Below are 17,010 nucleotides of genomic sequence, written 5' to 3'. Positions count from 1 at the left end.
GGCCAGGCGGTGGCGGCGCACGCCTTTAATCCCAACACTCGGGAGGCAGAGGCAGGTGGATCTCTGTGAGTTCGAGACCAGCCTGGTCTACAAGAGCTAGTTCCAGGACAGGCTCCAAAACCACAGAGAAACCCTGTCTCGAGAAACCAAAAAAGAAAGAAAGAAAGAAAGAAAGAAAGAAAGAAAGAAAGAAAGAAAGAAAGAAAGAAAGAAAGAAAGAAAGAGTTCAAAGAGTCAAGGCACTAGAAGCTGTCCCTTTGGGAAGGAGACAGAGAGATGTCCATTTTACTAACAAAGAGCTTCATAGTGACTAGGGCATCCCTGGCTACATATGTAATGAGTTCAAGGATAGAATAGGTCGTATAAGACCCTGTCTCAATATAGCAACAATAATAAAACAACAAAGAGTAGCACTGTTGATTTTTCCAGTTGTCGATTAGCGCACGAGCTGTGTGTAAACACAGTTGTCTAGTGCTTGAAAGCTTACTCGTCACTTGTACAAACATCATCCTGTTTGTCCTGAAATCAGTCTAAGGAGGTAGGTACCGGGTGTTCTTGGCCCATTTCAAGGCTGAGGAAACTTCAGCCTTTACAGAGTAAGAACCAAGTCTCGTTAACAAGGGTCTGGGCTCATGGCTCAGTAGTAGAGAGCTTTCCTAGTGTGTGCAAAGCCGGGGATCCAGCCTCTAGCATGGCAAACAGGAAAGACAGGAAAAACAGTGATTAATGCTGCTCGTTAAACAAAAAGGGAATCTGGAAGACTTTGCAGATGAAGCACATGTTCAGTTATGTAACTTCCAGGAGCAGAGAGTTGGGAAGAAGTTGGAAGTTTGAGTAATCCTGTCAGTGTGCTCTGCAGACCTGGCCGTCAGCTGAGAGCTAATGAACGGTAGAATCCCTGGCTCCACCCGAGACCTAAGAAGGATCTACACCCTGGGATCCTTGGGGGAGCCTCTCACACATTGGAAACTGAGACACTCGTTGAGTTCTATCTTCCCAGCCCCTCAGCAAATAGTTGTGGAGTTTATGTACTTGCATTTACCCGACGTGAGACTAGGAAAAGATTCAGCATCTGCGTATGAGCTTAGGCAAAGTCGGGAATGAAACAATTTAAATTAAGTCGTAGTATAGTATAATTTATCTTTTTAACAAATACAAAATACCTATTTGTGCAAGTCCTAACAGACACGCCCTCGTCAGTGGTGGGCAACAAGAAAGAGCCACAAATAAAGCAACCTTTTTCCTGTTCCGGTCCTTAGTGGAGCATGTCCACAATCCTAACATTCAAAAGCCTGGGAAATTGAAGCCAGCATGGCCTACATGGTGAGATTCTGCTTCATAAAAGCAAAAGGTTATGGCTGGGACTTTAAATAACACTGAAGCCTGGAGAAAAAGTGCAAAGAGGTTAGACAAGAAAAAAAATGAAACAGTGTATCAGCCAGGCTTGGTGGTGCACACCTTTAATCCCTGCATTCCCAGCAGAGGCAGCTGGATCTCCAAGTGTGAGGCTGGCCTGATCTACAGCGCTCCAGAGCAGCCAGCCAGGGTGACCCAGAAAGACCCTGTCTCTTTTTCAAAAGAGAGAAGAGAAGAAAAAAAAACAGTGAGAGGAAGGAAGGAAGGGTGTATTGATGCTGTTTATATACTAGATACAGCCCAGTGGTGGAACACTTTCCTCACTGTAATTGAGTCCCAGGGTTGGCTCCCAGCATCACAGCAGGGTAAGGAGCTGGAGACAGAGGAACTTACAGGAGAGGCAAAGAAATGGGTGTGTCTTGGTCTGTCATAACAGAAGAGGCTTAAACAGTTCAACTTCATATTCCATCTAGTTCTGGGACACATTGGTAAAGAAAAAAAAATTTGGTTTGTTTTTAAGATAAAAGAAATCTAACCCAAGCGTTAATAAGTTCACAAAAGCAAGGCGGGGAAACTTCACACACATACACACACACACACACACACACACACACACACACACACACACACACACGGGATTGAACCTAGAACTTTGCACATACTGTATCCCTTGTCTCCAGTTCTTCAGCATTCCTCTCAGATAGAGGTGATAAGTGAGAGGTCCTCTGCCCCTCTTCCCGGACCTGCTGAGCCTTGAGCTCACACCTTGACTAGGCTAGCAGGCCCCAGCAATCTTGCCTTCTCTACTTACCCTACAGGCATTTTCGGGAATGCCTTCCTTGTCTTATGGGTGCTGACGTTCACATTCTCGTCCTCACGATTGCACAGCAAATGCTCTTCACCCCTGAGCCATCTCTCCGTCGTCTTCACGGGGTTGATCTTACTATGAGATACAGTATATGACATGCTTATAAATCATTTCTCATAGCTTTGCCAACGGACAGCCAATATTCCAATTAACATGGAATGTATTCATGGTGTTTTCCCAAGCCCTTCCATAAGTTGAAATTAAGATTTCTTTTGTTTAATTTTGAAACAGACTAGCCTCAAACTTGTAGCAATTCCCTCCCTCAACGTCCTGCTTGCTGGAATCACAGGGATACTCTGGGTGAAACCATGATTCATCTATGGTTAGTTTTGTTGCCTGCAACAACAAAACTAACCATAGATTTTCGGATAGATTTTCGGTTGTTTTGTCAACAGGCATCTCGCATTTCAGGACCAGAGAAAACTGACTGAGTCTGCAGGCATCAGTCTTCTCTAACACTTCCTGGCCAAGGATAATATAAATACTTGAATGGGCTTCTTGGTGCTGACATCTAATATTTCACAGCATTCATCTGCACTTGCGATCTGTCAGGGAAGAGGCCTGGCAACATTGCAGCTGGTTCCTCCTCCTGCCAAGGTGCTAATGGTCTAAAGAGGGGGGAGGAGGGAGAGGTGCTGCCAAGCTGGGTTAATTTAAGATGTACTCTCTGAGGGGAATGAGCCAAAAAAGATCTTGGCCAAATTATTATATGCTTTGTATATGGGCTTAAAACATAAATATATGGATGGTTGTACATTGTTGAATTAGGCACTGCAGAATTATTATTTTTTATTATCATTATTATTTTATTTTTATTTTGGACTCCATCTAAAATGAGAAAGCAGCCAGCCTGGTCCACAGAGCGAGTCCCAGGACAGGCTCCAAAGCTACACAGAGAAACCCTGTCTCAAAAAAGAATTTAAAAAAAAAAAAAAAAAAAGATGAGAAAGCAGCCGGCAGTGGTAGGTAGCCCAGATCTTTAATCCCAACACTCAGAGGCAGAGGCAGGTGGATCTTTGTGAGTTCGAGGCCAGCCTGGTCTACAAGAGCTAGTTCCAGGACATCTAAAGGCTACACAAAGAAACCCTGTCTTGGAAGAGAGAGAGAGAGAGTTTTCAAGGTGAGGGCTAGAGAAAGGGCTCCACGGCTAAGAACATGTATTACTCTTGTAGGTGACCCAAATTCAATTCACAGTATCCACATCAGGTGATCTAAACATTGATGAGAATATCTGATTCCCTAAGATTTTGTTTGGGAAACTTTCCCCAAGCTTATTTTAAAAAAATCTTTCCGTCACACGCACAGTGCAGACCTAACTTAAGTGTCAGCAAATTAGTGAAATAAGTAAATTGTGAAACTGTTTAATATTATCTCATGTCTAATTACATACTTGGAAATAGAAGCATACACAAGTAGTAATGAGCACATTTACCAAGGTGCTAATTAGATGATTATGTCTATATGAAAGAATTATATACGTTTATGTTCTTAATTTTTTTTTCTCATCTGTATAATTTTCGAAGTTTTTAGTTCAGGGAGCTGATGAAATAATTCTGTGGGTAAATAAACTTGCCAGTAAGCATGATGGGGCCTGCATTTGGTCCCTGAAACACACGTGGTAGAAAGAGAGAACCAAGTCCCAAAAGGTGCCCTCTGACCCCAGCTAGCATACTGTGGCACACACACACAAGCACACACAAAAAACAAAAATATGTAATTTTTTTAAAAAATGAATTCAGCTTCATAACCAGGAAATAGCTACTTTTAGATGCTAGACATTGAAATCCAGGACCACAAGCATACTGGACCAGCTCTACTACTGAGCTACGTCCCTAACCTGTAATTTCTTTCTTTCTTGTTTTAAAACAGGATCTTAAGTAGCCCAGGCTAACCTCAAACTTGGTATGTTGCCAAGCCTTGCCTTAAACTCTTTTTTGTTTTGGTTTGGTTTTCAAAACAAGGTTTCTCTGTGTAACCCTGGCTGTCCTGGAACTCACTCTATGGACCAGGCTGGCCTCGAACTCACAGAGATCCACCTGCCTCTGCCTCCCAAGTGCTGGGATTAAGGTGTGCACTACCATCACCCAGTTTTTGCCTTAAACTCTTGATCCCCCAATCTTCCTTTCTTCAACCCCCCTAATGCTGTGGTTAAAGGTGTGCCCCCCCCATACTCCAATACAATGTTTCCACTTGTAAGCTCCCAGTAGATCCAGAAACATGACATAGAAAAATTCCCCAGAAAAGGGAATCATATCTTCAGCCTTGTTACTCTCTGTGGTGTTTTATGGGCCTTTGTGGTCATTTATTTTCATTGCCTAACGCAATGTAGGCAATCTCAAAAGGCTCTGCCTATCTGCTCTGTGCCGAACTGACCCACCTGTCTCTAAGGTAGATTGTTTTGCTCAGGAGTAGAAACCCCCTGGACCTTTGCATAACTACGTGCAAGGCTTTGGCTAAATATAAAATCCTGGTTCAATAAGTCATTCATGGAGACAGTGTCTTGGTCTGGGTCAGGAGAGGAGCTGTCTGTGAAAGGAGCTGACCTATAACCCAGGCCTCTGTGAAACTGTCTCCCCAGGTATGCCGGCATCCTCCTGGGCATCACAAACACATTTGCCACTATCCCCGGAATGATTGGGCCCATCATTGCTAAAAGCCTGACCCCTGATGTAAGTAGAAATTTTGCTTGTAAACTAAAAAGATTTGGGAGTTTCACACCTCTATCAAGATTAGTGTATTGTAATGGTAAAATTCTGGGTTTATTCCTTATGAAATTATATATATATATGGGAGTTTTGCCTAAATGTTGTATCTGTGTACCATGTGCATGCAGTGCCCAGGGAAGCCAGAAGAGGGAGGGCATTGGCTTCTCTGGCCCTGGCCCTGTAGTGAGAAGAGATAAGGTCCACGTGAGTGCTGTCCTTAGCCATTGTCTGGGTGCTGGAAACCACTCAGGTCCTCTATTAGAACAGCAAGTGTTCTTAACCACTGAGCCAAATCTCTAATCTCTTATGAAATTCTTTGTGACCAAACATACAATATAAAGTAAAGTTTATGTTGAAAGCTGCTACTTTATTGTGTAGGGATATGGGTCCGTGACTGGAAAGATCACGTGCCTTAGCGTTCCTCCTGTCCACTGAGCATCGTGAGGAAGGAGGGAGACAACGCATGTGGATCCCAAAGTCTGTAATAAGCTACCACCTAAGCAGGTCGCTGATGGATCAGGGCTGCAGGATGAGGACTCGGGAGCCTTGCTTCTCCTGGCAGTGTCCCGAGCATGGGCAGAACGGGGTTGATCAGCACATAAACCACAAGCGTTTGTTGCCAAGTTCCAGTTACAGTTTCCACCAATCAGGAGTCAAAGATTAGGGACTTTCCTTGTGTGTTCCGTCATTGTCAACCAACACAAATGTAAGCCTTTTAGTCCAGCCAATCAGATCCATTTGTTCTTTTTGTTGTTAGGAACAGCCATAATATCTTAGAGAACTAAGGAGCATAACAAACTATTGCTATTGTCTAAAGAGGAGGTTGACCAGCCATGGGAAGGTTCCCAGCTCCCCCTAGGGCCTGGGAACTTGAACTGTTTCACCCTGCAGGTAAAATGGAGTCTGAGGTCAAAATGGCTGTATTTAGGCCAGGTGCTTTTGCCTGCTCCCTTAATACTGTATTCAGGCTGGAGTGTGCCTCAGCCAGTTGAATGCTCTCCTGGAAGACATGAAGCCCTGGGTTTCTCCAACATAAAACTGGGTATAATGGAACACAGCACAGGAAAATATACATACATACATACATACATACACTGTTTCCATAGAGTACTCTTTGGGGGCTAAGCAGAATGAGAGAACTGGATGGAGATCGTTAGCCTGGAACTCAGTACGTTGGCCTGGCTGGCTAAGGAAACAATGCTGATAAGAGGCGCAGGAATTGAGCTCCACAGCAAGATCAGGGCCAGCCTAGACCACACGTGATCATTCCAGTAGCAAATAAATAAATGGATACCAGGCACAGTTTCACTTGCCTGTAACCAGCACTCAGGAAGCGAGGGCAGGAGGATTGCCACTAGTCTGAGACCAGCCAGGACTACATAACGAAAGCTTGGAGAGAGGGAGGAAAGGAAGGGGTGAGGGGAGGAGATGGGAGAGAACTTAGTTCTGTAAACACAAGTTACGCAAGGCATTAGGAAAATTCACAAACCCTAATGACAGAGCCGAACACACGTTCAGACATTGATGTATCCAGGCAGCTGTGGCCCACATAGCGGAACCGCCCCTCAGCAAGGCGGGACTCCTAGCTGTCATTCCTCCCTCACCACCAAGAGCGACAGCCGTGAGCTTTTCTGAGCTTTTTGCAGAAGCCGTCATCAGTCTGCACTCTGTCTGTCTTGTTGCTTGCGTCTATAGCGGTACGGCTGGTTCACTGTCATTTGATACAGTACTAAACAAGTGTTCCACCGCCCTGCTGCTGCTGGGTATTCGGTTTATTCCAAGCTCAGACTTTTGGTGAATGATATTTCTGTTCTCACATCCTTTTTTGTATAACCAACTCTTCCATTGCATTTTCCTTCCTTGTCCAGAACACCATTAGGGAATGGCAGACTGTTTTCTGTATCGCTGCCGCTATTAATGTGTTTGGTGCCATTTTCTTCATACTGTTTGCCAAAGGAGAGGTGCAGAACTGGGCTCTCAGTGACCACCACGGACACAAAAGCTGAAGACGGTGACAAATAATAATTAATGTATTTTAATTTATCATGTAAACTGAAAGTGCCTTTGGTATTTTAATGTGTACGCATTCTATGTGAGAAAAATAGTTCCGGTATTTTTAAGGTAATCATGAAATGTTACTAGTTGCGAGATTATTTAAAATGAGCTGTTTTTAATTATTAATAATATATCTGCCAGACCTTATACTGGGTTTGCATACCCAGCTGCAAGTTAGGCAGCATGATATAAGGGAGGGCTGAACACAGTGGTTCTCGGCTGGGCAGTGGTGGCACACACCTTTAGTCCCAGCACTCAGGAGGCAGAGGCAGGTGGATCTCAGTGAGTTCGAGACCAGCCTGGTCTATAAAGTGAGTTCCAGGACAGGCTCCAAAACCACAGAGAAACCCTGTCTCAAAAAAATAAAAAAAAATAAAAAAAAATAAAACAAACAAAAAAAGACAATGGTTCTCAACCTGTGGCTCATGACCCCTTTTGGGGTCAAATGACCCTTTCACAGGGGTCACCTAAGGCTATCAGAAAACACTAATATTTACATTATAATTCATAACAGTAGGAAAATTGGTACAAAGTCACAGCATATCAGTTTATGGTTGGGGTTACCACATCATGAGGAACTGTATTTTTGTCAATTTTTGTTTTTTTCAAGACAGGGTTCTCTGTGTACCTTTGGAGGCTGTCCTGGAACTCATTCTATAGCCCAGGCTGGCCTCAGACTCACAAAGCTCCAACTGCCTCTGCCTCTCTAGTGCTGGGATCAAAGGCATGTACCACCATCGCCTGGCAAGGACCTGTATTAAAGAGCCACGGCCACATTAGGAAGGTTGAGAACCACTGGTTTAAGAAGCGGAGCTGAAATGGACCCTCCCCCACTACTACACGTATTTACTTAAATTAGATAAATCATCTCAGATTGTGTTAAATACCTGTTTTTGTCTACTTCCCTCATAAAAATGGTTGCCAACTCTCCCTAATACATAGGTCTCAGTAACCTCTCCATCAAGCCACCAGCCACTGTCAGACGTGGCCTGGCAGCTGGACTGAGGGATCCATGCCCAGGCAGCTGCCAAGCATTCCTTCCCTGGCTTCAGGGCTGGAGTGCCCAGCAGTTATCAGAGGTGGCTTCCAAGTGCAGGGCCAATGCCAAGTGTTTAGCTGACACTCTTTCCCTGTGGCTGTTAACGTGTAGATAAAGCCCTAAGTGGACCAGAGCAGTGGATTCACAGCTCCTGTCTTGACAGTGCCAGCCTGCCCTTGGCAGCACCCCGGCCTCATGACTGGCAGTTGACCCACAGAGCAAGCGTCAGCGCTCAGACAGCCGCAGATAACAGCATCCTTGATTAAAGTGACTTGCACACACAAATCAGAGTATGGATTTTTACATTCAGTTTTTCTGGCTACATTAGTTAGATTTTTACTGTCTTAAATCTTTCTTCAGTCTGTCTTGATTTATGCTCCTGGTCACAGTTTAAAGTGACTTTCAGGACCAAAGGTTTGATTCAGTGGTAGAGCGTTTACCTAGGACTGTGTTCCATCCAGCCGCAAAATAGAGCTAAAGGGACAACACGTGAAGCTGGTGAGTCCCCTTTCCCGTGCTTGCTGAAGCCAGCTTCCGGCAGGTTTTGCTACCCAGGGTCTGCTGGTTGTTGGACATACTGTAAGAAGTACCTAAGCATCAAAAGCCTGCCTTATGTTCTCTTGTGTCTGTTCAACACTTACCTGTAACATTTCAATTAGCACTCGGTTAATGTAACACGGTGTAAATACATTTATATAAATTTATTTTTAAATTTGTAAATAAAGGTTGAGTTGCCATGTGATGTTTCTTTTATAAATCATCAAAATAAATCCTTTTGCATTACCTTTCTGTGTTTCTAAGTTAGTTTATCCTGTGTGTATGGTACAGGTATTCTGTGTTTATGTATGAGTGCCCTGTCTGCATGTATGCCTTTATGCAAGAAGAGGGCATAAAAGTTGTGAGCCATCGTGTGGTTGAGGGGAATTGAACTCTGGACCTCTGACAGAGCAGCCAGTGATCTTAACCGCTGAGCCATCTCTCCAGTACCTTGTTTTACATCTTCTCTACATCCTCCAGAAACCATCCTTCCCTGTAAATGCATCTCTGCTACCACTAAGTGGGAAGTGAGGCAGCACCAGACATCCCTACTCTCACTAGCGATGTAGCACTTGCCCAACACAGAGTTTTCTCTGTGCCCTACCCAGAGGAAACTCTGTCTGGAAAAAAAAAATAAACAATAAATCCTATGGAGCTGAGTTTCCAGCTGACCCCGAAAACCAGGCTTGCGGAAGAAATTTCGAAGAATGCTGTCGTCTGCAGTTGAATTCAGCACCTGTTGCAGAGCGGATCCCCCAAGTTGTCTTAGAGTATTAGAAATGCAGCTCCCCCAAAGAGAAAAAAATCTGATGTCAAGTTTTAAGTTTGAGTCAGGTGTGAGGACGGCTGCGTGTAATCCCAGCAGGTGGGAGGTGAAGGCAAGATGATCAGTTCAAGATCACCCTTGGCTACCCATCCAGTTCAAGGCCAGCCTGGGCTACGGGAGGCCATTTCGGAAAATAAAAAACAGAGTAGATCTCAGTGCAGGAAGATCACTGGGAAGTGGCCTGCATCCTCTCATACGCAGCAAAAATGCGTCACTTCCGCCGAAGAATTAAACTCTTACAGACGCGTAACTCTAGACGCCTCTGCCAGCTGTTTCCTCTAAAGGAAAACACAGACGATATTTCCAGACTCTCGTCAACAGACAGCAAGGTTTGAAAAGACGTGAACGGCCGCAACTTTCCCGCCTTAAGGAAGAACACTGGTGATTTCCCAGGTGTCTGTTTGCTCTGAGTTCATCAGGAGGCTGAGGAAGGAACAAGTTCCACCATACGGCCAGCCCCAGTGCAGCAGAAGCCGTGGTTGCGCAACCAACGGCATCAGTGGCCCAGAGCCACCAGAGACTGCCCTCTGGGCTCTAGAGATGGGGGGACCTTAGCACCCACATACAGACACAGAATTATGTATTCAGGCTGAATGCTGAAACATCCTAGCGTTTTCAATGTGGGCTCCTGTCAGGATCACCCATGTGTATTGGTTGTTTGCCCTCCGCTCCCTGCAAACAATCTTAGTCTAAAGCTTTTTATAAATTTTAAATTTTATAATTTCACTCAGCAATCTGAAAGGTGACTTTTAGTTTCATTGAGATCGATAGCAATCCAGACAGGATAGGGTGTTTTTGTTTTGTTTTGTTTTTTGTGGCAATTGTGATGGAGACATGAGTTCTAAATTTCCCCAACAAAACTCCTAATGTGACTAGCCAGAGACTGTGGGGAAGGGTAAAGACATACCACTGTTTACTTCCCTAAAAGTCCAGGAGAGCAGGGAGTGCTGGTGTGCAGCTGTCTCCCACAGGCAGAGTCAGAAAGGTCAGGAGTTCAAAAACATCCTCAGCTACTTGGTGAGTTCAAGGAATGGGGGGGGAGGGGATTTCCTTAGGGAACTACTCTTTAGAAAAGCTGGCTGTTCTAGAGAATTTGATCGATAATATGAAACCCGCCCAAGCGTACTGGTCTCTCTGGCAGCTGGTCACTTACAGTGTTCCCCTCTGCAGTGTTCCCAATCCTTGTGACCACTTTCCGCTGTCACCTTTCACGGTGCTTCATAGCCTGTGTGGAATCAGCACTGCCTGTTTTCGACACTCGGCTCCGTGTGTCACATCTGACTTCTCTCAACACAGACCACAAGGGCCAGGGAGGTAAGGGAGAGGCCTAGCGAGAGATTGCGTCACCCAAAGACTGCATGCACTGAGTTAATGGGTAACAGACTAGAAGAGAGCTGGCAACTTCTCAGTGTGGGAGGGAGGTCAACATCGAAAACATTTACAGCGTTTGGTAGCTCGACGAGAAAAAGAAATAAAACTAAGCTGGGGGTGGCAGTGTCACCCACAAGCCTTGAAATGGAGAAATGAGATGGGTGAACCGGAAGTTCCCAGTCACTGTGGCTACACAGCGAGCTCACGGCCAGCCTGGTATAATACCCGAGACCCAGTCTCGGAAACCCACAGAAGGAAAATGAGGAGCAGCAGAAAGACGGCTCACTTAGTAGCAGACCATAGGCCAAACAAGCATGCGAGGGGGATGGGCGATGTCCCCAGGGACCAGAGGAAACGAGAGTGGGGGAAAAGCGCTATGGGCATAGTGAGACAGCACCTTAGACTCCCCAGCAGCAAAACTGAAGTTTGGCGCTGCCAGCTCAGCAGTACCGCCCTGCCTCACCTGAGTGAGACCCCAGCACAACCCCCGGCGCTGCAGGAAAAGGGAACAAAGAAGCTGGGACGGTGGTAGCACAGCCCTTTCATCCCAGGGCTTGGGAGGCAGAGGCAGGTGGATCTCTGTGAGTTCGAGGCCAGCCTGGTCTACAGAGCAAGTTCTAGGACAGGATCCAAAGCTATACAGAGAAACCCTGTCTCCAAAAGCCTAGATAGATAGATGGATGGATGGATGGATGGGTGGGTGGGTGGGTGGGTGGGTGGGTGGGTGGGTGGATGGATGGATAGATAGATAGATAGATAGATAGATAGATAGATAGATAGATAGATAGATAGGGGGTTTGGGGGGAAGAAAGGGAAGTTTGAAGTGTGTAAGTGTTGGCAGAGTGTTCAGAGGTGAGCATTCCTGTTCATGAGGGGAAAGAGGAGAATATAGGTTGGTTTGGAAACGGTCTCACAGAGCACAGGCTGACCTTGGATCTTAACTCTTCTTCCTCTGCCTCCCAGGGGCTAGCATTATAATATGGCCAATATTTCAGTTAAATAGAAAAACATGTTTGTGCCCAGATGTGAGTCCCAAACTATAGTCCTGAGTGATTCTCACTTAGGTTCCTGTTTATTGTAACAGACATAAAGGCGCCACAGGTGTCCATCAACATGACAATATAAGTTGAATGTCATATTTACTAAGAAACAATGTAATTTAAGAACATGCAGAGACCTCAAAAATATTGAGTAAAAAATTTCATAACACAATATCCCTTTCAAAAAACTTTAGCCGGGTGATGGTGGTGGTGAACACCTTTAATCTCAGTACTCAGGAGGCAGAGGCAGGTGGATCTCTGTGAGTTCAAGGCCAGCCTGGGCTACAAAGTTCCAGGACAGCTAGGACTACACAGAGAAACTCTGCCTCGGAAAAATTTAAAAATTCGAGATGGTGTCGTTACGTAACTGAGGCTGGCCTAGCACTTGCTAGCCCTGGCTAGCCCCACTCTCACTGACTCCTAGCATTTGTCTTGTACTTCTGCGGGTTATCAGCATGAGCCATCACATCCAGCAACTTTTTAATTTATGATAATGTCTCCCAATATAGCTCTGGTTGGCCTGAAAATCACTATATAGACCAGGATGGCCTTGAACTTATAGCAATCCTCCTGTTGCTGGCTTCGCAGTGCTGGGAAAGTTGCTTTTTTAGGGGATTTTTTTTCTTTTTTCTTTTTCTTTTCTTTCTTTCTTTTTTTTTGGGGGGGGGTCTGGGGGTTGATTTTTTGTTTTGATTTGTTGATTTGTTTGTTTGTTTGTTTGTTTTTATGCTTTAGTTGTGAGCCTAGCATTAACAGCCAAACATTTTCTCAGATTTTTAAAAAATTTTTTCAGTCACATTTTTATGCAAGATTGAGCACACCGTGGTGGGCTTCCTTCCACTATGCAAATCTCAAGTTAGAAGAGCTGGCAGTAAGCACCTTACTTACAGAGGCATCTCACTAGCTCTGTATTTTGGGTTTTGTTGTTGTTGTTGTTTTATTTTGTTTTGTTAGAGACCGGGTTTTATGTAGCCCGGGATTGCCTTGAACTCACTATGTAACAAAGGGTGACATTGAGTTCCTGACTCCACTGCCTCCACTTTGCCAAGTGGTGGGATCACAGGTATATACAAGCCCACATGAACATCTCTAAAGCTACAAAAACATGATCATTTTCCAAGGGCACCCACGTAATTGAGAGTAAGTAATAAATATTTTAGAGGAGGGGAAGGGGAGTAAGATGAGGGAGGGGGAGTAATTGGAAATAAAAACAACTGTGGGCTTGCATTGAACAAATAGGTATAGCAGTGCATGCCAGCGATCCCAGCACTAGGAGACAGAGGCAGGAGGATTGTGAGTTCAAGACCAACCTGGACTACTATAGCAAACTTCAGGCCAGTCCAAGTTACACATGAAGCCCTTATGCAATGGCAGGTTCCTTGCTCAAAATATGCAAGACCTTGGTTTTATTCCCAGCACTGTTAAAAATAACTAAGTAAAGATTTAAAAAAAAAAAAAAAACAGCCAGAAATGGTGGCCCACACCTTTAACCCCAGCAGCCCTTGGAAGGAAAGATAAATAGATCTCTGTGAGTTTGAGTCCAGCATGGTCTATACGGTGAGTTCCAGGACATCCAGGGCTACATAGAGAGATCCTATCTCAAGAGGGTCTGGTGGCACTGGAGAGAAGGCTTAGTGGCTAAGATCACGGATGCTTTTCCAGAGGACCCAGGTTTGGTTGAGAGAACCCACATGGCAGCTCACAACCAGTTGTAACTTCAATTCCAGAGGATTCAATACCCTCTGCTGGCCCCTGAGGCACCACACACACACAGAGTACACAGACACATACACGCACACGTAGTGCACAGACACATACACACAAAATATAGGTACATAATATAAAAAGAAAGAAAGAATAAAGAAAATGATCTGATGTGCTACTGCATGCCTGTAACTCCAGTGCTGAGGACCGGGAGACAGGAGGAGCAGAAGTTAAGGGTGAGCCTCCAGGACATCACTGAAACCGCACTTCAAGAGGCCCTGTCAAGGAAGGAGGGAACAAAAGAGATCGTTGTAATGTTCTAGTCAGCCTGGTCCACATAGCAGATTCCAGGCTAGCCAGGGCTACATGGTGAGACCCTGCATCAGGAGAAAAAAGTAAATAATGAGACTGGGTATAACTAAGTGGTTGTGTACTGTAGTGATTTGGATGAGAATGGTGACTCAATATTTGAATGTTTGGTTCTCAGTTCATGAACTGTTTCTGTTTAGGAAGGATTAGGAGGTATGGCCTTGTTGAAGGTGCATCACTGGGATGGGCTTTGAGGTTTCAAAAGTCCAGAATGCCCAGTATCTCTTTCTGTGTATCTCTCTCTGTCTGTCTCTGCCTCTGTCTGTCTCTGTCTCTCTCTGCTTCCAACCTGCAGAGAGGATATAAGCCCTCGGCTACTATCTGCCTGCCTGCTACCATGCTCTCTACCGTGATGGTCAAGTACTCACCCTCTGAAACTAGAGCCAGTCCCAATAAACCCTTTCTTCTATAAGTTGTCAGGGTCATGGTGTCTCTTCACAGCAAAAATAACAAAGACATATGTTCAACTAACATACCCAAGGGTCTGATCCCTAGCACGAAAATAACACAGCTATAAAAATACGATAAGTGGATTTTCAGAGTATTGAAGTTGACAGGGGAAGATGCTTTCTAATTTTCTTTCCTCTGCATTAATATTTTACTGGTCATTTGAGTTACTTTGGTAATTAAAATATAAGCATGGGAGAATCGTTATTGGTAACATTGGAGGCCTATTCATATTTTAGGTATCATTACTTTTTGGAGCGACCACTGAGATCTCATTCACATACACACACAAGACTTTTATTATGGTCCCAGGTTGCACAGCTGTCAGATTTCCAATCCCAGCACATCTCACTGCAGCAAACAGAAGTCTTTCCTCCCCCAGCAGTCACTGCCTCCCCACCCTCCACCCCACACCCTACCCCACCCCTGCGCACCTACAGCCAGCCATTCATCCTCCATGTCTGCAGAGTTGCTACGGTGGACAGCTGGTTTAACGGGATCCTTTCGGATGAGAGCCATGGTGGCCAACATCTTCCTTACAGGATCTTAATGTCACAGCCTGTCCCATCCTGTCATACTGTTCTTGTTTATACACTTATCCCTTGATGTGCACACTTGGGTTTCTCTAGTTTGGGGCAGTTATTAATAATGCCCGTGTGAGGAGCTGAGAGATGATTCCGTGGGGAAGGATACCTGCTGCAGCACCTGGCCACCTGATCCGTCTCTGACCTCAACACTCTTTGCCAGGTCTGTGCTTCACTGTGTGAGTGCGCGCATGTGTGCGCGCGTGCGCACACAGACACACATGCACAGACACAATGTAATTTAGAAGGTTTTAGATAATGCTGGTTTAAAGAAACATAAATGAATAATAAATAAATAGATAAATAATGCTGGTATGAACACTCTCGTGTGCAGACATTCTGTGTTCACATGTGGTTTTTGGTGGTGGTAATGGTTTTTTGTTTGTTTGGTTGGTTTTGGTTTTCCGGGGCAGGGTTTCTCTGTGCAGCTTTGGAGCCTGTCCTGGAACTAGCTCTTGTAGACCAGGCTGGTCTCCAACTCACAGAGATCCACCTGCCTCTGCCTCCCGAGTGCTGGGATTAAAGGTGTGCACCACCACTACCCGGCATTGTTAACAGCATTCGTGAGTAGTGAAGGAAGGATTAGTTTTTTTCCCTTTGACGTCTTTCTTCTTAAGTAGATAGGAAGACGAGTGTAGAGGGAAGTTTTTTTTTAACTTATTTATGTGCATGGGTGTTGGAACCCCTGGGACTGGACTTATACACAGTTGTGAGCTGCCATGTGGATGCTGGGAATTGAAGCGGGGTCCCCTGGAAGAGCAGTCAGTGCTCTTAACCACGGAGCCCTCTCTCCAGCCCCTCACTTTGGTATTTTTAACTTGTCTTGTTGAGACAGGGTCTCATACCTCTAAGGCTGGCTGGCCTTCAGTCCCTGACCTTTTTGCGTCTGTCTCACAAATACTGGGACTACAGGCATATGCCACCAGGCCTGGGTCCTTTATTTAGTTAAAATGTTTGAAAAAATTAAATCAATCAAGAGAAAAGAAAAAAAAATTCAGGGTCAACCCAGAACTGCCCGACGGCTAAGAAGGGCAAAGCAGGGCTGTGCAGCACTGGGCTTTGAGTGCTGGCACCCTGGAGCCTCACCGCTTGGCTGGGCTGTAACGTGTCACTGTGGGGACAAAGTGGCTCTTGTTGATATTCACATCAGCCAAGGGGCTTGCCAAACGGCCCACATTTACTTTCCCCGGAGGATGTCCCTCAGTTCTGCCTCTCCCTCCACTTCCTTACCAAAGTATAAATGCCCTCCCCTCCCCCCCCCCTTTTTTAAGTTTTTAAAATAACCACGTTTTTCTGTTTTGAGACAGGGTCTCTCTCACGTAACGACTTAAAACTGAGCTGACTGGCCTTGAACTCCTGATCCTCCTGCAAGTGCTGGGATGACAAGCATACTCCACCACGTCCAGCTAACAACACTATTTAAGTATTTATGTATTCTTTCATTCATTCATTCCTTTAAAACCCGTGTGAAGCTCAGAGGACAACTTGTTGAAATCGGCTCCCTCTGTCCCAGGGGACTGTTCTCAGGTGTTCAGGATTTACGCAAGCGCCTTAACGGCGGAGCCATCTCGCCCGTCTAAAGAAGGAATGTGGTTTTTAGAAAACACATTTTTAAAGCGCACACATGCTCCTCTCTTCTGAAGCTGGGGTTTCAATGTCCCACTCACCGCGTGGGTCCTTTGGTCCCGGACACCAGAGAAACGCAGGTTTGCACCCTGGCGGTGGGCGCTTCCCCTGGGAGGTGAGCGAGGGGTTACAGCTCTCGGGAAGCACGAGTTTGACTCACGCCTTAGCGGACTCCGGAAGCCTGATTAGCAAAGCCTAGATTTCTTTGTCTAGGGAAAGGAGATGACTCACAGCAACCACGTGCAAAGAAAGGCGTTTAAAAGGGCTCAGCGGCGCAGCTTAGTGGAAAGTCACTGCGGGCCCGGGAGTCCGGGCGCCACCTGCCCGCGCTCCCGCCTCTGGCCTCAGGGGGCAGCAGAGGCACGAGGCAAAAGCGACCTACTTGATTCTTGCTTCTCCATTTCATTCTAGATTCCAGATCCTGCTTCTCCTTCTCATTCAAGAGTAACTCTTAACAGCAATTCTGGCCAAGCGTGGTGAACC

At 45.5% G+C, this 17,010-nt stretch overlaps 1 protein-coding gene and 1 long non-coding RNA gene across 4 annotated transcripts in view; one reads left to right on the top strand and one right to left on the bottom strand.

Annotated features, from left to right (window-relative positions):
- Slc17a5 (solute carrier family 17 member 5) overlaps positions 1-8,807 on the top strand; it is a 39,066-nt gene extending 30,259 nt beyond the window's left edge. For both annotated transcript variants that reach the window (XM_050126467.1, XM_050126477.1), the window contains exons 10-11: positions 4,803-4,893; positions 6,798-8,807. In XM_050126467.1, the coding sequence (XP_049982424.1) occupies positions 4,803-4,893; positions 6,798-6,935 (229 nt within the window). In that variant the 3' untranslated portion in view covers positions 6,936-8,807. The remainder of the gene's footprint in view (positions 1-4,802; positions 4,894-6,797) is intronic.
- LOC126491269 (uncharacterized) overlaps positions 1-16,767 on the bottom strand; it is an 18,426-nt gene extending 1,659 nt beyond the window's left edge. Inside the window, exons 1-2 of one of the 2 annotated variants that reach the window (XR_007589367.1) lie at positions 16,569-16,767; positions 2,168-2,299 (exon numbers count right to left, since the gene is read on the bottom strand). This is a non-coding gene — a long non-coding RNA (uncharacterized lncRNA). Of the gene's footprint in view, positions 1-2,167; positions 2,300-10,539; positions 11,270-16,568 lie in introns of those variants that run through there. The other variant, XR_007589368.1, reaches the window with a different exon arrangement.
- Between the last annotated feature and the right edge of the window lie 243 nt (positions 16,768-17,010).

This window comes from Alexandromys fortis, unplaced genomic scaffold (assembly GCF_014885135.2).
Source record: "Alexandromys fortis isolate MF-2015 unplaced genomic scaffold, M_Fortis_MF-2015_v1.1 scaffold_22, whole genome shotgun sequence".
Lineage (NCBI taxonomy): Eukaryota > Metazoa > Chordata > Mammalia > Rodentia > Cricetidae > Alexandromys > Alexandromys fortis.
Note: the sequence above shows the minus strand (reverse complement) of the source record. Positions and strands in the feature narration are given on the sequence as shown.